General features: G+C 54.6%; 1 protein-coding gene across 1 annotated transcript; it reads right to left on the bottom strand.

Annotated features, from left to right (window-relative positions):
* Positions 1–4,138: 4,138 nt before the first annotated feature.
* Positions 4,139–21,000, bottom strand: COCSUDRAFT_62930 (hypothetical protein; the record flags this gene model as incomplete). The annotated part of the gene is made up of 34 exons (XM_005647882.1): positions 4,139–4,353; positions 4,756–4,921; positions 5,463–5,622; positions 6,006–6,124; positions 6,619–6,795; positions 7,038–7,182; positions 7,534–7,673; positions 8,115–8,211; positions 8,546–8,644; positions 8,981–9,210; positions 9,422–9,694; positions 9,912–10,077; positions 10,419–10,570; positions 11,021–11,165; positions 11,464–11,576; positions 11,832–11,942; positions 12,089–12,184; positions 12,447–12,557; positions 12,834–13,008; positions 13,321–13,599; positions 13,818–13,924; positions 14,193–14,392; positions 14,638–14,741; positions 15,093–15,264; positions 15,590–15,695; positions 15,857–15,947; positions 16,359–16,534; positions 16,889–17,085; positions 17,505–17,691; positions 17,999–18,139; positions 18,548–18,793; positions 19,324–19,570; positions 19,831–20,029; positions 20,334–21,000. 34 exons carry the CDS (start codon positions 20,998–21,000, stop codon positions 4,139–4,141), a joined length of 6,009 nt encoding a protein of 2,002 aa, XP_005647939.1.
* Between the last annotated feature and the right edge of the window lie 863 nt (positions 21,001–21,863).

Below are 21,863 nucleotides of genomic sequence, written 5' to 3'. Positions count from 1 at the left end.
GCCCGTGTGAGCGCTCCTGCTGCCGATGTCTCTGCCCCTGCGTGCTGCCTGGCCTGTACGGCTGCTGCTGCTGCTGCTGCTGCTGCTGCTGCTGCTGCTGCGACGGCGGCTGCTGCTCGTGCGGCGAGTGTCTGGAAGGATGCGGCCAGACACCTGCAGGCTGAAGGCCAGACGGTTGCTCACATGCAGCGGCCATGCCAGGCTGCGCAGAGGTGCTGTGGGGGACAGGACCCTGTTGATAGGCGGCACTGCCGCCCAGATGGCTGCCTGCGGGCGCGTCAAGTGGCGGAGGGAAGCTTTGGGGCAGCCGCACGCTGGCTGAGCCGGCAGGCGGCCCGAGCTGCCCAAAGCTGCCCGGCTGCCCAGGAGGGTTTTCAGCATGCGCAGCAGGATAGGGGGCATTTAGAAGGGCAGTGGGACTCTGCAGGGGGCCCTGCGGCTGTTGGGGCTTTGGTAATGGTCTGCTTGCCGCACTGGGATCCCCTTGCTGATTCTCTGCTAGCGGTGGGCGGCGGTGGGCGCCAAAAGGGGGCCCACGCCGGCCCTGGGACTCTCCAAAAACTCCAGTCTGCGCCTGTCGCTGCGCCTGTTCAGCTGGCTGTGGTTGCCTGGAGGCCGGCAGTGGGTTGCCCAGGGAGCTGCCGGGCTGAGGTGCTCCATGGCTGTGCTGTGGATTGCTCTGGGGCTGCTGCCATTTGTTGCCCCAGTGGGTCCTGCCTGTGCTGTCCTGGCCTGATGGAAGAGGCTGCTTCTGAGGAGTCACACAAGCTCCGGTGCGCTGGCTAGATGGCAAGTGGCGCTTGATAAAGAGCTGGCGGACAGACATGGTGCTGATTTGTCTGGGCTGCTTGCTTTGGACGTGTAGCTGCTGCTGGGGAGGCTGCACCATGCAGGCCGATCTTGCTGCCTGATGCTGGTCTGCTGAGGCAGAGGGGCCAGCTGCTTGGTGTTGGCCATTTGCACCCTGCAGTTTGGAGGCATACATCAGCAATTCATATGTTCACATGGTCTCTTTGAAAGATCATGTCACATCGTTCATAGTCACATAAATCGAAACTGATACTGACTTGTTTGTGAGAACCCTCCGCCTGCAGTCTGTATCCTGGTGTTACTTTCAGCCGTTTCGATGCCTCCTGTTCAACAGCATCCCAGTCAAAGCCAGCGTCCCAGTCATCCTCTGGCCCCCAGTCAAGCTCCGCCGACTGCATGCTGGTGGAGAAGGGATCCTATGATTCCAGAAAGATATTTCCCATCAGCCTCTGGAGGAATTGTCAGCAAGCCAGTCCCCCAATCCAGAAGAAACACTCAAGAATATCGACGACTGTTCGCTGCCTTAAAGTGAGGCACTACTTGATCTCAACTCACAATATTTTGATTCATTCTTGACTGCCCTCACCTGCTTTTCAATGCCTCTCCAAATTTTTTAAAGCATCTTGCATCCCCGTCCTTCAAAGACAACGTTGACGCCCACTTTCTATCTGGTGTACAACTTACAGTGTTTCCTCTGTACAGATGAGACGATCATGTATTTTCGAAGATCATGCTAGGCGATTCCGAGATTTCATGCAGCTGTCGTCTTAGCAAATCGCGCTCAGCACTTGCACAGCACAGCATAACAGGAGCCAATAATGGCTGAGAACTGGATACAGCACCTTGCTGTTTGGGGCCCCAATCATCCATAAGCCCCTTTCTTACAATTGTTGCATTGATTGTGGAACATGCATACGAATGACCAACTGTGAATGCACTGGCATAGCTGCATGCTTGCAAGTAGCACCAAATCATCATTCATGTTTACAGATATCTTCTTTTGGAACAGTCCTACCTACAGCCTCCAGTTTCCCGACCTGAACCTCTATTCAAAGAGCACAACAAACGGCCACACCGGGTGTCTTGATGACGGCATGTGCAGGCGCCGCACACAGTCAACACACTGCCCGCATGCACACTCTTAGCCCTGCTCCTCATCTTGGACTTCGCAGCCGTTGACACAGTGATTCGGTTGTGCTTGATTCGTGTGACGTCATGATTTTCAACGCTCACATTTCTCATTATGCTGAGCAGCGCCTGAATGTGACAGTCAGCCAGTTGAAGATGCTTCTGCGATGCAACTCTCAATGAGTGCAACATGACCTCTCATAAGCCATCAATCAAACAGACCGACAAAGGGCCACATCGGGTGTCCAGAAGACGGCATGTGCAGCCGCCGCACGCAGTCAACACACAACCCACACTCACACTCCCTGCCACACACCTCCTCTCCAATAATTCTATTCTTTTCATCAAGAGCCAGAAACTCAGCTGGCGTGCTGCGGTCCTTCCAGTCAAGCCGCCACACCATCGGATGGGTCTCATCCTGCAGCAGCTGCCATATCCACATAAGACTCATCTGGCAACATTCCTTGTACCTGTAGCTGAACCTCTGCAGCCTCCTTGAGAAGCCCCACATGTCATTGAAGTCCAAAAACAGCCCGGCCCCTGACAGAGTCGTGAGAATGCGCAGCTGTACATTCAGACCAAAACTCAGGCTGATATCGGTGTCAGCAGTCACCTCGAGATGCTGTAAGCTCGGCAAATTAACACCCACGAATAAAGGATCCTCCTCTGAACCCAGCTGCTTGCAATTCAGCTTCAGGACTGCCAGTTGGGGGCAAATTGCAAGGGTCATGTTCTGCAAGCAAGACAACATTGGTGACCCATCTATTTGAGACTGCACTCCAGGCATCTGCTCAAATAGCTCGCATGAAGTACACACATCTGCCAAGCCTTTGTCCCATGCCTCAGAGACAAATGTTGCATCGTGGTAAACCAGATGCACTTTGCAGCCTGCAGGCACGCTGAGCTGCCCGGGCACCAGCAACTGAAGGGTAAGCCTGCGCAGCTTCGGCGTAGCTGCCAGGTCCATCTTGAAGAACCGTACTGATAAAGCCATTGCTTCTGGATCCTCGTCGCTGCAGATTGAGAGGCTCTCCAGATTAGGACACTGCTCCCAGCGGTCATGGAACACATCTCTTGGGTTTTGAACCTCCAACCGCAGGTGCTTCAGACTCTTCATTGGTGGTATAGTCAGCCTTTGATCCCACGCCAAGCACAGCACTTCGGGCCGCAGCTCTGAAAGCAGAGCGTACACAAAATATTGCGTGGGATCTCGACACTTACTGCCAAGCTGCACGTGCAGAGCCACAGATCGCAGTACACGCGGCAGCTGCATGCCGTAACCTTGATTGACACCCCAGCGATAATGAGTTGCATAAACCATTTTCTGTAACATCTCCATGCCGCTGTTGAGATTCTCCAGTTCTTGCTCATCCAAGCCACGGACGGTGATAGCTACGGTCTCGGCCTCTGTCCAGTGTGTCATGGCCCACTTGATTGCATCCGCGTTTCTGGCAGCCACATTAATAACGCCTGGCTGCACCTGTGAGCATTGCATAAGATTGCCTAAAATGCACCGCTAGAATGGGCCCGTGCACAATTTGTACGCACTCGCTCGCTCACACACGCCCTTATACAACTGCAAACATGCACTCGACAGCCACGGGGGATATAAGAAAGAATTCTTTGTCTGTCAGAGAAGGTAGTAAAGCAACTTACCGCTGCCATGGCTTTGCATGCGCAGGCAGCCCGCGCCCAGTCATTGCTGCTCATGTGCAAAGCCACCAGCTTCCAACGCATTCATGAAACTGGCTTCCTTCAAGGTTGTTGGATAAGTTGTACCAAAACTTGTACTGCTCCGGCTTTTGGTGCTATCTTCAAGAGTCTTTATTGCGGTGCGAAGCTTGATCAACAAAAGAACGTGGGATATTCTTTCATCTTATCTGTGTGGAGGCTGCACGATCGTGAGCGGCTCGTTCGTTGACCAGATTCCATTTGTGGCGATATTGATGCTGATGTCAACATCAGATTAGTAACCGTCGTCACGTGAATGTCATCTTCCGGGGTCACTTGATTGAAAAATAGGTAAATCTGAAGTTTATTGGCCCCTTGCATTTTTGGCTCACATTGCAATTGATATCATCAGGAGGACATCCTCAAGTCTTCAAGAGTGCACACTACAAACAACACATCTGTTGACATCAGCATCACGTCACGTTTTTGTCACCCTTAGATTCAACCACATCTCTCCCTTCACAGCGCATCAGTGGTGTAGGCATTTGAGCACGTCGCGAACAATAGTGTTTCTTGGCGCATGCAAATTGCCTTCATTTGCCTCGGCAGCCGCCGCCAAAAGCTCCTTGCTGGGGACTGCTCCGGGGATTGCACAGAGAATCCTGTGCAAGCTGACCAGCTGCCGCCTAGCTGCCACCATTTTGCGCGTCGCATCCCTTGCTGACACATCAGACCCCTTTGCGCCTGCACATGCAACGTCACAACCCTTGAATTAATCTTCTGTGCCGTGCCTTTCCAAGCATTTGTATGCAACGCTCTGTAGAGTGCAGCAGCGCTTTAAGCCCTCAAGTCACTGCCCTGTCTGGGGGCCCCTTTGCTGTGTCAAGATGGGGTGCAGGACATCTGCAAGAGAAGTATCAAGTAGACACAGCGAAATGGGATGCTACTATGATTGACATTGGTCTTCTCAAGGACCCATCAGCAATGCGAATTTGCCAAATTTTTTCTTTATTTGCCAGGCAAAGGGCTTGTGATTAAAGGTGTAGCTTTTTTTGCCTCATCCCTTTTATACCATTCGGTATATTTCACCGGGAGTAAGTGACTTTAAGGCAGAATCTGTACATTTTCACAGTTTCCAAATCGCACCTTCGAGGCGGTTGAGGTATTTGGACTCCATGTCGAGCTTCCTGGTGAGCAGCTGCCCCAGTGACTCCAGCTGCTTCAGTGTCTGCCCGTTGCTGCCCAACCGGGCGGCCCGCTCCGGGCAGCCGACCGCGCCCAACAAGATCGCCGTCGCAGACATGTATACCTCCTGCCAGTCACACAAACCAGTCATACTTCCCCTGAATATTCTTCAATTTTTTAAAAAGAGGGCCGCACGAAGCTAGCATCTATCATTATGCGCAATCCCTTTCCTGCACAGTGGAGCTGCAAAGCCTATGCTGCGGCCCCGGCTGGCGGGGGGCAGTACAAATGTTGAGCAGCGTGCCCACGGTTGATTGGATCTTGCTTGGATCTGGCGAATCCAACAAGGGGTAGGAATTTGGCAGCCGTTACATGCAGCTTGTCTGCAGACGCACCTTGCCTTCGGCAAGAAAAGCATGCAATAATAATAATACCGTAATAACAATAACAATAATAATATTTTGCTGTGGCAAGTCGTCCTGAGGCCTCAAGGAAGGGTGGTTCATCTCCTCACAGAGCCCCATGCAGAGTTGTCTTGTGTCAGTGCGACTGAGCAATAATCGTCTCACCAGCAAAAAGGGCGCCTCAGGGCTGTACCAGAAAAAGGATGTCACACCAGCACATAAAGTTCATCTCTGACAACTGGCGGGCTATAAAGTAAACCAAACCTCGTGGTCGCGGTGCTGCAGCATGATGGCGGCCATGAGGGAGGGGCAGTCTACGCCGGCGTCCTCTGCCGAGTACACGTCAGCGGACAGGGAACGCCGTCGCGCCGCGTGGCCCAGCGCCGACAGGCCATCTCTCAATAAGCCCATATGGGGCGCAGACCTGCAATTTAGTAACTGTGAGCTAGCTCCAGAATACAGCGGTGCAGGCGCCTGATTCTGACGCAGCTGCAAAACCAGTGATGTCCAGCTGAGTAACTGCCAAGAGGGCAAAGTGTCAGGTCAGGAGACGCTCTATGTTCTTGACACTGGTAACAGCTGCAGAGTCAGTGATTTCGGTTAGTTTTGCTGCCAGAATGGCTAGCGGTATTGCAAGCTTGCACCGCTTGTGTGCTAATACTTATATTAGCTGCCTAAGAAAAACACAATTCTGGGTGGAAATCATGCAAGGCTCCCACGGAAGGATTGCCCAACGGCAATTGTCTAGTGTGGGACTTTCGTTTCAAATATGCAATTGGCAGGTGGGACATTTGGGACACAAGGCACCTGTTGCAGCTGCGCATGTAGTGGACGAGAGAGGAGGCTCCCCCGCCGCTGACAAAGGCCTCTGCGCATGCAGAGCTCAGATACACGCAGAGCTGCAGGTCCTTGGCAGCTGCCATCACCTGCGCACAACATACTCACATGTCAGGTCACTGATCCTGCAGGTACTGAATTGATTTATCGGATGGTTGAAGTCATCTCTGACCTGGAACACATATGCTCCTCTACTGCAAGATTGATCAGCATAGAGCCTTCTAAGGACGCTGTGCATAAATAACGCTGCAAGTTATGTTCTCGTTAGTTTGCAAATTTTGCAGACATTATCTGCTCTTCTGATTCACCAGCGCCGTCTTGTGTTGTGGGAAAGTTGGGCTTCTATAGAGAGCTTGAACACAAAAAGTTGGGCAGAACCCAAGAGAGGCAAGCTTTGTATGCAGTAATATACACGCTGCTGCGATGTACTTGATTTATATTGATTAGAAAGGCAGATGATAATGAGAAAGCAAATTTTTGAAGTCCACAAAGGATAGTCTTTGGTAATCTTTTATAGCAGCTTGTCTGCAGACGCGTCACGCTTCTTGGCAGGTGATAATCATGAAAAAGAAGCGGAAAAGACAAAGGTTGCCTGGCTGAGGTGGAAGCTCTGCTGCAGAGTGTGCAGGGCTGCGGCCGTGCGCGCGGCCAGCGTCGACTGCGGGGCAGCTTCCATTTGCAGCGCCACCTGCAGGCGCCTTCTGGCAGCTGCCGCCGGCTTCCCCGCCTTCCTCCGCTGCCGCGCCCCCCGCCACCTCGCCTGCGCATGTTATGATGTGTCATGTCCTAAATGCACCTTTCCCAAAACACGAAAGAACAAAGGCTTTCCGGTCCCAAATGTTGGTTGATGGTCTTCACAATTTAGCTGCAAGTGCCAACTGCACTTGTTGGTCGGCCTGAATGTTATTGTCTGCAGTCAAGAGTGAAGCACGACATATGCAGAAGAAGGACAGTTTTCAGGATCAGGGCACGCTTTCGCATGGCTACAAGAAGTCAATGTACCTGGATGCAGATTGCACTGCGGCGCAGGCGCGTGTAATGAAGCTGCGCAAGGATTCTCCGAGTCGCTGTTTGAATCGCCACTGCCGCTTGAGTCCTGCGTACATGGCGGCGGCAGTACGCTCTCTGGATGACCAGTGTGGCCCGCCTGACACAGCACAATCCACAAATTGCTCAGCAACAATCTTCTAGTTACAGACCTTAAGCGCAGATGGTCAGATAGATACAACACCCCACATCAGAATTAGACGCAAGGTAAATAAGAGCTTTTCCATCAGCTCAGGGTGTGGTCTTGTGAATTTTTGCATCCCTGTTGTGATGGCATGCTGCAGGATGCAGGACTCATCCAGAGTCATTGATCACAGGGCATTCTACACTAACTAGTGTAAATGTCACTCCAGAGTCCCCTGTTGTTACAAGTGGTACTTGACTGGACACTGAGGGTGGTATTTTGTACCCCCTGATAATCAAGGCGGCCGGGGTGTGCGAAAGAAAGAACCTGAGGGTGAGAAAGCGACAGCGCTCCAGGGCGGTGCGTGCCCAGGGGGCGATGATGTGCATGGCAGCCGCCTCGCGCGCGCGTTTGACCGCCAACCGCCGCCGGAACTCGCACCGAGCCAAGAAGCCCCTTGCAAGCGCCTGGAAAGCCATCCATGGCCCATGATATTAAGTACTGTACTAGTCATAAGGGGTGGTTAATAAGACCCTATCTCCCAAAACATAAAACCTGTGGTATGTTTAAGACCAGATTCGGAAACCTCTCGACAAGCCCAGCTCAATGGAGCATGGCCCTGGTGTATTTGAAGTCAGGAAGACCGTTAAAAGTTGCTTTGAAAATTTGCCCGCGCCGCCGAGGGGACGGCTTTAAGAGTGATTTCTACAGTTACACAGAATGCTTGCACATGGACCGGCCTAAAGTATTCTAGCCGGCTTGCTGCGAAAAGGAAGTGGCCCATGGCTGAATATCTTAGTGAGACACTGAATTGCAGTCTACTGGAGTAGGTGTCCCTGCTAAATTAATGAGTTGAGATTGTATCCGGCCTTTCTTGCAGAGAGATTGGTGGACAGCAAGCGCCACACCTGGATTTTGACGGTGGCTGCTGTGCGCCTTGCGAATCTGCGGGCCGCCCTGTACATGTCCTTCATGGCCCGCTGCAGTGCTAGCATTGCCAGGAACCTGCAAAGAAAGCACCTTACATTCGGCACTATTGCAATCCATGTTTTTAATAACGTTATTGCATGCTGTTCCTCCCAGGAGGCAAGATGTGTCTTGTAGGCAAAGCTGCAACTAGACCTGCCGCATGCCGCCAAAGCCCTCGGTAGACCCGCTAGATCCGAGCAAGCCCCAATCAATCGTGAGCACAGTACCAAGAATCGGCACAGCCCCCCGCCAGCTGGGGCCAACGGTGCATCCTTGATTGGAATAAGCCGCTCGCTTCTCTACAGGGCTATCACTTGGCTTCATGGATCAAGGCATGGCAGAAGGCAGGTTGGGATCGCGCGGCGCTCACTTGTTGCGCTGGATGCGCATTCGCACGGCCGCCTGGATCACCACAGCGGCTGCGCGCATCCTGGCCACGCTCTTGCGCAGCTGGCAGCCCCTCACATGCCTGCACCCAGGCAACAATGCTGTCAGCAGAGTACCCTACATTGTATCAAAATGGACCCTGGAGTGATGGCCTTGATTGCTGCACCGCACTTTCAACTCAGGCCGGCAGTGAAGCTCCTTCACTATAACTGCACGCTCTTCCTGCCAAGAGGCATGGGCCTTATGCAGAATACTTGCAAGTAAAGGCTCACAAGGTGCCCTTATTACCCCTTACTAGACTTCCAGATCCCAGAAACTTACGGTGTGTCCATCGGTCCCACTGCCGGGGCTTCACGCACTCAGCACCCCAAAGTATACGGCAGGCCCAAAATCGATTCAAATTCTGATTCTAGCGGACCTCTGAATGCAGATGGCGGCGAGCATGTGCTTGCGCAGGCGGCGAGCCCGGTTGGCGCGCCACGCTGACTGCACCGCCACGGCCGCAGCGCGCATGCGGACAAATTGCGTGCGCTGCTGCCCGCCCCGCCAGGCGGCTTGGACGTGGACGATTCTGTGGAGGTCTGCCAGGAACGCCCTCCGCTGGGTGCACCCCCGCCACGCCGCCTGAATCTTGACGGCCGCAGCCGTCTGCGCCGCACAAAAACAAGCGTGAGCGCGGGAACAGCCATACAGGTCTGTAATCTTGTAGCAGTGCTTCCTTGTGAAACAGTTTTTCTGGCACCATTTACCGGGAAAGGCAAGGAAATTCTGCGGTACTTGCTTTTTGTGAGTCAATCTCGACTTTTCTTGAATTTTTTTAATCATGAAAAATATACCCGTGGGAACCTTATCAGCGTACCTGCGCGGCGATGCGCAAGCGCACGGCCCGGCCGCGCACATGCCGCTGCAGTGTAACGGCCGCACGGATGCGTGCGACCAGCCGCCGGCCGGCCCGGCCGCGCCAGGCGGCCTGGACGGCGACCGCCGCGTGCCGGATCCCCCGGTACCGCCGGACCGCCAGCCACCGCAGCGCCACCGCCTGGCAGGCGATAACGCGACTGCGGTTCCTCGTGTAACGGCGGCGCGCGAGGCCCCCCCGCCAGGCTGACTGGACGATGACAGCGGCGCGGCGCTGCACAAATGCTCTTGTGTCAGACAGAGTATTCTGACATAGGATTGAGACATCTTCCATCTCGTCCCCTCTACCAAAGAGAAAGATGCAAACATGAAGACAGACCGAGCAAACGGGTAGCCTCGTACTGCAGCCGCAATGCGTGGTGCACTGATATGGGGAAAAAGCAAGCGCCCATCAAGATTTGGATACATATCATTACGCGTGTGCCCTTTACCTGTTTGGTAAGAGTGCTCCTGACGGCCCAGCCGCGCGCGAGCGCCTGAAGGACGATGGCTGCGCGGATCTGCCTCGCCTGCAGCCGCGCGCACCGCCCGCGCCATGCCGCCTGCAGGGTTGTGGAAGCAGCCTGCAGCCGGAGGAACCTCCGCCGCGCCGCCCACCTGTCACCACGAATAAATACTGTATTGCAATTTACTGTTTTTAATTTGAATTATGAGAAATTGATATTGTTGGTTATCATTCTTATTTCCCACTGCTCTTGTTAGAGTACAGGTGCGTCTGCAGACAAGCTCCAGGAGTGGTTGCCAGAGTCATCACATACGTCACCGAGATGCAACTGGTAATCTGATTGCAGACTCACTAAAAGATGCAATTGCCTGCTCTGACACAGCAGACATCCTGCGGGTCAAGATGAAAGGTCTTGGAAGGCTTGTTAAAGTTGGCTGCTCTTTGCTGCTCCCGTGAATCATGGTGACAAGGACTGAGGGAATAGCAAGCAGACCTTCGCACGGCGGCTTGGGCGATGACAATGCGAGCAACGTCTGCATGGAAGATCCGCCGCAGCCGCGCGGCCCGCCAATGCTTCTGCAGCGTGAGGGCCGCCCTGTGCTGACGCGCGACACTCAACCTCACCTGCCGACCCCGCCAATGCGCCTGCGCAAACAGGGCTTTGCATGAGTGGCCGGCATCAAAAATTTTGGGGGGTACCACCGGCATTTCGGCGGTACCGGCCAGATTTGGCCCAGCCAGTGCCTGACACCCCCTAGTGTGAAAGGCTCCCGAAGCCCTGTGCGCAAACACTGAGCAATTCGCACTTCCTTCCTTGCAGAAACATGTCTCGCCTTTGGACGTACTCTGCAGATAGTTTGGCACTGGCCGACAACCGCCGGTGCTGTGTCCGGGCTTATGCTCGGGCAGCCTCAGAGGCGGGAAGACACGTGCAGAAGATGAAAGGAGCAAGTCTATCTCAGCATCCTAAATGGAAAAGAAATGTTATATTGAACAGGCTGAAGGCGGGGCCTGGCTAAAATTTGAAGAGACAGGTCTTGTCTTGGAGACTCTGTTCTATTTTCAGGAGTCCACGACATGCATCTTGCAGGAGACAACATGCCTGGAGCGTGACAGCGGCGGATCGTAGTGCGAGGAAGCGGCGCCGCGCCAAGCGCCGTCGGACAATTGCCTGCACGGCGACAATTCGTGCGCGGTCTCGGCGGAAGCTGTGCCGCTGCCTGGCCGCCCGCCAGCGCGCCTGCATTGCAACATTGATCTTCAGATGGCTTGCCCAACTGGTCTGTCTGCAGCGGCGTCCCATCAACAGACACACCTGGCAACGATGGCCCGCCACACTCCTGTTTTAGTGACAGGAATGTGAATGCAGTACTCGCGCAGTTGGAGCAGTGGCATCCTTGTGAGTTTGGGATTTGAGGCGGTTGGAAGTTAGATTTTGGTCATGGTGTTCCTGTGATCTCTTCAATCCCAATGCGATGGCAGATTCATTTCAAAGGGTCGATAAGAGGCACAAAAAATCGAAAGTGGATGGACTTCACAGGAAGGGAAAACGCGCCTGTATGGCCACTGCAGCCGTCCGCTGGGCAACATAGCTGCCGCGCGCCTGTGCGCCCCTGACAAAGCGCTGGATACAAATCGCCGCCGCCTTTGCCTGCGCAAACAAGGATTTTGCTCAAGGTAGCCATCGGCTGTCGGATTAAAGGGTCTCTCCCCAGAATGGGCTTCAAATGGCCCTAGACAAGCTGCGCATGAAGCAAAGCAGAACCCAAAGCCTGGTATGCCGACGAAAACGGCCAGAGTAGCTGTGCGCATCTCACTGAGAGTGCCGCGGGCTCACACGAACACCGAAATTCACCTTGCGGTTCATTTAGCAGCTATGCAAAAAGAATGGGCATGTATGTCAGACCTGGAGGAAGCTCTGTCGGCAGGATCTCATCCGCGCAAGCGACTGAAGCACAACAATGCTGCGACGGCTCTGCGCGTAGCGGCTCCTGCAGGCGTGCATCCGCCAGTGCGCCTGCATGCAATCGCCTCAGCCACAAAATTCGTGCATGACTGATGCTTGATGGTGTCAACAGCCTACCGATTCGCCATTGTCATGCATGTCCACATGCAAAGGGCACTTTTGGTGTGTGGCAAGTCCAAGGTAGCAAGTTGTTGCACCTGAATACGCAAGGTCGCAGCCTGTTGCCTGGCAATCTCTTGGCGCACTGAAGCGCCCCTGTGGCATTTTTGGATGACAGCAGCCGCCCACTGCACCTGTTTGCACCACCAGGCAAACCTTTCTTAGGATCATGTCTGTCTTGACCAAATGGAGCTTGCAAGGATGGCTGCCAACTTGCAAGGCAGCCCCTCTGGTCTGCCTCCACCAAACAGGCTGGCAGACAACTCCGACAGCCTGTTCTATTTCCATGTGTTTTTTGTTATCTGCTTTACAATTGAGCCCCAGCAAGGAACGCATGGCATGCTTGGCAACAAGTTGACAAGCCGGAGTTCCTTTGCAGGAAATCCTGCGGCTCACCCTTTTGAAGTGTTTCCGGGCCATGTGCCTCCGCTGATGTGCCTGTATGCATATGGCCGACACGTGAAGCTGCAGGTAGCTTCGGCGCTGCACATACCGCCTCCAGCATGCCTATACAGGCACACCTCCGTTTTAAAAGAAATTTTATTGGCTTCATTCAATGTTCCACAGAAAGAGGCATTGCACCTTCCAAGGTTTCATCTGATGTAACCTGCAGCAATCCGGATAAGCCACACACAGAACCAAACAGAGCATGTGTTTCAGCACACAAGTTCTGCCAAGTCATGATGCTGTGCAGAAGAATGTGGTAATTGAGCACCACGCCTTCTGTAGGTTATGACAGTACTTAGCTGCCTGAATACATGTTATCAAAGAGTTGAAGGGCACCTGTATCAGAGTTGCAGCGGCCTTCTGCGTGCACAGCATGCGCCGGACGCAGCGGCCGCGCCAGAGGCTCTGCGCGGTGATTGTGGTCTGCCGCAATGCCACAAAACGCCGCCTGGCTGCGTGGCGCCTCGCGACTGACTGCGCCACGACCACGCTGCTGCGGAACGCGACGAACCTGCAACATGACTACAGTGCTCAGCACCTGGGGACACAATCATCTGTTGGCATTGCCCAGATGATGTTCCTGCATGTTTGAGCCGGCTTCCACTCACACCTTAATGCTCTGAGTAGCCTACGCAGGAAGTGTGTGCAAGAGAGATTATGGGAACTATTGATGAGACATCCTCGAGCTTTGTGCTTCGAAAAACAGCATTCCAGGCATGTGCAAGGACACTCCGCAGATAGCAGTAATGATTCAGTGTTTATTTACAAAAGCCCTGGAATTTTGGTGCAGTGTAAGCCAGGGACCGAAAGCATTTTCAGGTACCTGCTGCGCTGCGCATGGCATCGCCAGGCTGCCTGGATGACGGTGCATATCCGGCGCATCCGCTGCAAGTGGCGGCGAGCGACGTAGCGCCGCCAGGCGCTCTGCACGGCGACGGCCGCGGCCCGCGCGCTCGAGAGGGCGCGGCGCGCGACGGACGCGCGCCAGGCGGCCTGCAGCTGCACGGCAGCTGCGCGCTGGCGGAGGAAGGCTCGCCGCTGCACCGCGCCCCGCCTAATCGCCTGCGCCCTCGCTGCGTGGCGGCCCATGTACGCATGCAGCCTGCACCAGAATTCGAATTCGAATTTGAGCTGGAAAAACGGAGCATTAGTCCATCTCCGATCTGAACTCGCTTGCTACAGCCAACTGCATCCAGAATCCAGATGCCCAGCATATGCTGCTGCGCATAGGAGCTGCTGTTGAGATGTCGCAGGCGACACAGGATTGTTGTCGGGTTGTTGAGGGAGTTTGAAATCCTTGAAAGGAAGCCAGGGACGGACCGCAGAGTGATGAGAGCCTGTCTGGCCTCCAGGCAGCGCTGCACGATGGCTGGAATGGTGATGTGGTTCAGCACCCACCGCCTGTCCCTCCAGCCCCTCACCACAGCCTGCATCAACCAAAACACTTTCTGTTAAACCAATCTTTCCACCTGCCGCAACCCTCAAACAAGCAATGCCATTCTTCCCCTTTGTGGCTTGAAGCACTGACGTACTTTACAGCTTGTAAGCGAAGGATCTACAAAGTTTCCATTTTGTTGCAGCCTGCTCCAGAGCGGGCAGACGCTTCCCATGTGTCTCCACAACCACGCACAGAACAGGGCCAATGGCCACAATCAAAAGCCATGTCAATAGTGCTGTGCGCGCCTGCAAGCGGACGACCGCTGCGCGCTGGCACAGGAAGAGCTGCCGGGGCGCGCGGCCGCGCCACAGCGCCTGCAGCCGCGTTATCCCGTGCCGCAGCGCCGCGCGCCGCGCCGGGCCGGCCGCCAGTTGGGCGCGGAACCGTCGCGCGCGCCACGCCGCCTGAATGTCCCTGGCCGCCTCGATCCACCCGTGCAGATGCGCGCGGGCGCCGCCTAGTTTTGCAGGGCTCTTAGATCAGGGTCTCAAATGCAGAGATGAGCTTTAGTATGTGTCATGGAGGGCCTACATTGTACGCGTGGCAACAGCATCGTTACAGGATGAAGCGGAGCATCCAGCAGGGCTGTGGCAATCTTGATGTGTGGTCGTATTGCATGCACAGACAGCGCAAGGATGCAAAATGCATGCAGGCAGGCTTGCTTCAAGGAAAATACAACACAGTCAACAATGTGGCGCGCACCTGCGCGTCGGGTGCGGGAGAGGCGCCAGTGGCGTTGGATGGTGTGGGCCGCGCGCTCCTCGGTTGAAACCTCCAGCAGCCGCGCACACAGGAACCCCACGTACCTGCCGAACAGTGCGTGAAGGAGAGATTTAAGACTGGAAATGGGCAGAAACAGTGTGAAATTTCTTGGAAATGGACAAGGATATTTCTTAAAACTCCTGGTGCATGTAGTATTCATGCAGTCCAGGCATTGTATTTGCAGAACCGGCTGCCCACAGAAGTTGCAGCGTTCTGGTCCCAAACCTCTCTGTAACTTCTCGGTAAGGTACATGGCCAGGTAAACTTGCACATTGCTTGCAGCACATGTTGGTGAGCGCCCTGTGAAGTTCACATGCCCAGTCATTGCAGCGTCCGGCAGATCCTGGGCAGCTGTGAGGCGGCGAGTAAGGGAGTGAGAGAGAAAAGTGACCAACCCGATGATGGCGTGTTCGTGGGGCCCTCCTGGGGCGCAGCAGTCGTCGGCAGTGAGCATGGGGGGGACGCCCCCCAGCCTTGCGGTGGCCACCGCCAGCAGCTCAAAGTTCCTGTGTGTAGCTGCACGTCTCGGCCCCGCCTGCTCCCCCTCATCCAACACCGCTATCCACGCTGCAGCGCCGCACAAAACGCCTTGCAAATAATTTTTATATGCTCCCCTCATTTGCAATCCTGGCTGTCTGCCAATTCATATTCACCAAAAATTATTTTTGGTTGGTATATTCATGGTTGGTCATCAATTGCTTGCTAGTTGTTCTAAAAAGAGTGAGAACACAAGCACCCACCTTTGATTTCTGGCCAGTGCCGGAGCTTGCTGCTGTAACAGGGCAGGCTGGACACGTCCACAAAGGAGCAGTTCAAGACAAGTGCAGGTGCAAGGCATCAAATACAGTGAAAGATAAAGAGTGTCAATTTTTTGTGGGTTTTAACAACGCACGCGGGCGCTGGAAGTGGCTTTCTGAGTCATCCTCATCCGCAGGCGCCTGCTCAGGCACGTGGCAGATGTGCGCTGCCGGCAGCAGCCACGGCAGGTAGAAATTCACCTGCGCCACGAATGAAACTAGGTAGGTCTACGGATTTGCACATCAGCTGAGCAGATTAAGGTCATCACTGACACCAGAGGGAGGCCAAGAGGGCATCTATCGGGCACCACATGAGCAAGGCAAGAGAATTTTTGAAGTTTGCTTGCAGAGAGGCGGCGCACCAGATAGCAAAGGGCTCTGCCGTCTGCGAAGGAGCCGGCAGCCAAGTCACGGACAATGACACCCGAGCGGCCACAGACTGTCCTGGCCCACCTGTGCGCATTCACACCCTCATTAAGGCATTAAAATGATTTATCCCATTAGAACACGCCATGCTGAAGCCTTCTCACCGCTCCCCAAAAACACCAAAAAATTGTCAGGAGTCTTTCCTCGCCATTTCAAAGCAACGTGCTGAATGTGGATCTTGACTTCCACTGAGATAATACGCAGCCTGGCAGTCCCTTCGTACATTGCTAGTTTGACAAGATGCGCAGCAGGCATTCTCGGCCATGCATGCGCTTTGATCCAATTCTCAGGGTCACAAATTACATTTGCCTTAAGAATGCCATCTCTGTTTCACTTGGAGCACTGCAGCCTCCGAGCAGATACGAGCAGAAAAGATGACACTTAATATCAATTTTTTTAGCAGTATACACAAGTCATATAAATCCAAGCAGGTTGCACCTGAGCAGCAGGTCGAGCAGTTGCGTGGCCGCCTCGGCAGCGCATTTGGGTTTGGCCGTAGACAGCGGCCAGACTGGGTGGGAGGCCGGGCCGCGGCCGCCGTCTCGCGGTGGCGCCATCGCCTGAATGCGCGTTATCTCGGCCACGAGCGCCCTGTGCTCCAGCACTGCCGGCAGCTGCACAGAACAACATGCATGATATCATCAGTATTTTGCCGCTGTCAGCATTGCGGAGGTCTTTCAACAGTTTTCATTGACGAAGAACATGTGATCTTGAAAGATGTGTTTTAGCAGGCACTTATGTGTCACAAGAAGAAGACACAGGAGCACGATAGCATCCTCAGAGACACAGCCCAAGAAAGATAGGGAGTCCACGTGGCAGATGGCACATCTTATACACGGTCAGGGGAAGATACGTCCAAGGATATCGGACATGTGACTGCGCAATCTCAGCACCTGCGCCAATATAAGTGGCCTTGTCGGCTTCCAGAAGTGCGTACAGAAGCCACATAGGTGGTTTTGGTAAGGCACCTGGAATTGCAAGAGGAGAGTCGCCAAGAAGCCGAGCGTGGCTTCACGGTCCCCGTCGACGAGCGCCTCCGGCCGGTGCCGACGGATCCCGGCCGCGTCGGACGCCGACAGCGCCGCGAACGCGCGCTGCGCATTGTGTAGCTGCAGGGAACGCCGCTCCGCCGGAAAGTGACAGGCCTGCACCAGGCCCGCCTCACCTGCAAAATCCAGTATACAGATGTTTTACATTGCCATTAATTGCATTCAAAATCATTGCCCCTACCACATCCAGCTCCTGCAGCAGGGTTTCTGGGAGATTGAGCAGGTGTCTGTGTTTCTAGGGCAAGCCCTGTCTCGCCTGCAGCATAAAATGCCCATAAACTTCAGTGTATGCAAAGCCCCACCTCTGTACAGCAAGTCATGCAAAATGGCTCTTCTGTCACAAGTCTTGCTCCTGATCGCGCAGGAAGTATGTCCCTGGTTGAGGCACCCCTTCTGGCAAGCTGACTAAGCGCCTAACATTGCACAAGGGCCGGCACGCTAAATGCTGCGCCCTTGACTTTACCCAGGCCTCCGAAATGTACTGAGTATCACTAAAAATGCACTAAGTGTCACTAAAGGGCCGAGTATGAGTCACCTGTGAGCAGCTCGGTGAGGCGCAGCAGGCGAACGCCGGAGCGCAGGTCAGCGGCGAGGCTGCTGATTCCGAATTCGAATTCGGTGCGCGGATCCTGCTCGTAGCCCAGCCGCAGGCCCAGGCTCGCCAGGTGGCGCATGACGTCGCCCTCGCCATGCATGCGCCCGCGCAGGAACTTCTCCACCGCCTGAACAGGCCACGCGCTTACTCAAGCGTCCAGTTCACCCAAAACTCCCATGCATGCGGCTTGGGAATGACTCTGAAATAGGTCTACCAAAGCAAAATTACAGGGCTTTGATCAGGCGCATTGCATGTATCACTTACTTCACCAAATAAAATTACATGCCACAATTTATCATTTGCTCACTTGAAACAAGGCAGATTCTGCAATACAATCAATGTTGGTTTCCTTTGCCATCCGTCCTAAACTTGCTTGCCATAAGTGATATTTGCCAGAGTTTGCATGAATTTTTGTGGAGAAATAAAGCAGTCACCTGCGCGGATGACTTGGTTGGCTGGCCGCGGCGGAAGAGCAGGGGGGTGCCCTTAGGGCAGGGCTTGGGCCAGGACACTGCCCGGTCCAGCAGAGCAGCCAGCAGCAGGAAGCGCTTCAGCACCAGCTGCCCCAACTCAACCTGCAACGCACCCACGAAAGATATATCTCTGCAAAATGCATGTAGTGATGTTTGCAAACAAACTGGCTGCAAAGGCCAGCACTATGCTGTTGTTGTTCTCCACAGCAGTATAAAATCCTGGAGTGTGTCTTGAAGAGTTTGTGTGCCTGATCAGTCATTTTGAAACTGCATGTGCAAAGTGCATGCGGTGCAGCAGGTTGGCTTCGGAGATTTGGAAGGACTTGCAAATTGTTATACAGATTGCATAGCACTGCTGGCTGTGCGTGACCCATCTGTGCTTCCGTGCGTTATTTGTTTATTTAGCGAGCTAGAGAGTCAGTCACCAGCAGGTACCCTGCTGTGCACAATGACGAGCTCAAGGAAAGCTCGTCTCAAGGTTTAGGGTCAAGGGGTGATAAGGTGACTCACCCAGTAGTCATCGGAGTGCAGCCCCACGATCGCTCGGTTGCCGGCGCGCTGCAGCGCCAGGTCAGCGTCGCCCAGAAAGTGCGCGCGCGCAAATGCGTCCAGCTCAGCGCGATTACCAACCCCGGCCTGCTTAGGCACTGCCCTGCCCACCACGATTTCCAGCCCCAGGCGCAGCCAGAAGGGGTGGTATGCCGACAGCACCTCCGCCACCTGTGCCTTCGTGCGCATGTCTCCCATGCGAACCTCCTGCAGAGCACATGGTAGAGTTAGTGCACCCAGGGTCACCGCTATCCTTGATGTTTCCAGAAACGGGACAGCGTCAGCAGACCTTCTGGATGAGGGCACCAGCCGGTTGCATTGGCTTGTGCAGAGGCAGACTTGACTTTACAATGAGATGTGTGTTGCGTCAAGGGCTAGAATGCATGCGCAGGGGTCCAGTTTCTGTCAATGTATTTCGCTTGTCATACAAAGGATCCTCTGAAGGAAGACTCCACAAAACGTGTGCACGGGGCGCCCTAATTCAGTGGTTCCAAGACTGGTTGCTCCAAAGCTTTTGCTATTAATTTGGGATTCGTCACCAGGGCCCCGGCTGGCAGGGGGTTGGTATATAAAAAGTACCGCGCCGGGTGGATTGGGTCTTGCATGGATTAGGCGAGGCCATCAAGGGATAGGCTTTGTGGTAGCCTTTACCTGCAGCTTGCCTGCAGAAGCACCTTGCCTGTGGCAGGAACAGCGTGGATAATCATATACCAGGGGCGAGCGAGCGGGTGGCGCACCTCGGATTTCAGGCGCAGGAAGCCCTCATCGATCCGCTCCTCAATGCGCGTCATCACATGTATGAGGTCGGGATCGCCGCAGTACAGGTGCCACAGGACGCCCCGCACGCGCGCCTCCAGCCGCTTGGCCGCCAGGTCAGTCCCCGCGGTCTCCCCATCGGCTCCCCCAGGTCCCCCAGGTGGTGCCGGCGCGAGGGCCGCGTTCAGCCAGACCCCAAACGCCCTCTCCTGCTTCTCCAGCCACAGCCTGAACAGGGCACCACCTTGGCACTTCAATTAGAATTTCCACAAAGGCAAACTGAAATTCCCAGGGAATGTACTGCAGGTCTTCTGTTTTGTGTTCATGTCTGCTGTTGTACAAGGAATGGCAGCAGGGCTGATATTACAGAGCAGAAGACCGACAGAGCACATTGGCGCTGCGCTTAATGGATACGCAAGCAGATATCATGCCTTTCTTCTGCTAGATTCCATGTTCCAGCCGTGCAAGGGGCCCACTGAGTAGCGCACCCCTTGTGGGCAAAGCTGAAGGTCTTGCGCGCGCTGACGTCGGTCTCGGGCCACGCGCTGGCGCCCGCCCTCGGCCGCTGCGGCCGCGCGGTCATCGGCGCCTTAGTCACTGGTGACCTGGCGTTCTCGGAGGATATCGCCTGCCCGGCAGGCTCCGTGCGCACTCCGATCACCACCCGGGACGACGCCTCCCTTTGCTCTGCACATGCACGACATATCCATGAGGGGTATTTAATCTATTTTTATGAGTAGAAGTCTTTAGCCCTAGTTCCATTTCTTCGCAATAAAAGGGAGCACCTGGACCTGCAGGAACAGTACATTGTCTTGTTCAAATGCAAAGCATGCACTTCAGAATCATGTTGAAACCCGGGTCGCCGCATGCGATAATGCGAAATTTGCAATATTATTGAGAATGCCAACAATTTATTGCATTTAGGGTTACTGTTGGTTGGACACAGGATGCTTGAAGCAAGAAGGTGTGTGGGAAGTACAGGAAAGCCCACCGGCAGGGCGCTGCGCGGCCCGAGGCAGCAGCCGCAGCTTGCCGGCCGGCCGGGGAGCATTCATGATTCCTTCCACACTCCTCTCCGATGGGCGCAGGCCCGGCCGCTTGCGCGAGGCAACATCCGCTCCCTCAGATTTGCTCGTGTCCACGGCCGGCCCTTTCTGCGGCGAGCGTGCCTTTGAAGCCTCCGCATGCGTGGCTGCTGGCTTTCCTTTGCTGCCGGCTGAGGCGATTGCAGTTGCAGGCCCTCGCATCTGCCCTGACCCTGTGCTGAGGTGGGCATGACTTCCTGCAATCCCTTTTGAGGGTGATGGAGCCGAGCTAGACACAGCGCGCTTGCTCCCAGAAATTTCTGGGTTTCCTCTCAGTGGCAGGCCTGTGCTTTTGCTCTCAGCGTCCGGCACTTTCTGCGGCCTCACATTTGGCCCTGCAAGCTCGAGCGTCAGCCCATGCCTCAGGCCGCCCTTCTTGCTCAGTGCTGGAAGCTTCCTTCCAGCTGCACCGGCATCTTCTGCGCCTGGTCTGCCTGCCTGTATGGTCCAGTTGCTACTGCTGTAGTCTGCCTGTCCAAACAGTGCTGCATTGCTGTCCTGCAGCAGGCTGCTCACGATGCTTTGAGCCTCGCCAGATGTCTTGGATGTGACTGTGGCTGTGCTGCCGGCCATAGCTGTCCCAGCTAGAACCACCTACAGCACAAGCAAATGAGAGCGGGACACCCTGGCACATAGTCCTGTTTCAAGTCCCCAGAATGAGCACACGACCGTACAGATTATGTGAAAGCATCCTACTTAAAGAAAAAGCATGTCACCTGGAGGGTCTCAGAGTCGTTCCAGAGCAGCCGGAAAACACTTCGTACAGAGCCAGTGGTAGTAGGGGACCACTGAATTCTGAGTGTGTGTGTAGCATTGGGCTGCAATGTGAAGCTGTTCCCATCCCCAGCACCAAACACTTGGAAGCCCAGCTCATGAGGAACTGCCTGGAGGGCAAAGACCTGCAGGAACAACGAAGGGGCAGTGATACCAGGCAAAAAATCTAGAGCAAGCGATGGGACCTTCAATAGCCTGAACAAATTGGCAGTCATTTGACTATGTAGGGCATCCCACCTGAGGCTCAGAGCGAGCATTGACTACGTCCAGCACAGCAACTTTTCTGCCACCACATTTCACCCTCCCCAGCTCAACCCATGGCACCTACACACGGGGAAAGAGGTCGTCACTAAGTTTGATGCCTATGGCAAGTTCCTTACCTTATGAGGGCAGTCAGAGCACCGTTGCCCCTTGTTCCCGAGTTAAAGAGTGCGAACCTCCGGCTTGTCGTCTCCTATACTTAGGCAGAACGACACTTCATCATGATGCGGTGCCGGAAATCCTGTCCCACCAATTTGCGAGTGCCTGTGAACCGTTGTCATTGGTGCCTTGTAATGAGATTTGCTCCTGTGAAAGCTGGCCACAGCTTGCCCTCTGTCATTTTAAAATTAATCTTCTCACAATCGCATGTAATTGAGTCAAATATGTGTTTGCCTGTCAGG

This window comes from Coccomyxa subellipsoidea, assembly GCF_000258705.1.
Source record: "Coccomyxa subellipsoidea C-169, whole genome shotgun sequence".
Taxonomy (NCBI): Eukaryota; Viridiplantae; Chlorophyta; class Trebouxiophyceae; family Coccomyxaceae; genus Coccomyxa; species Coccomyxa subellipsoidea.
The sequence above is the reverse complement of the archived record's forward strand: the minus strand, read 5'-3'. Positions and strand labels throughout refer to the sequence as shown.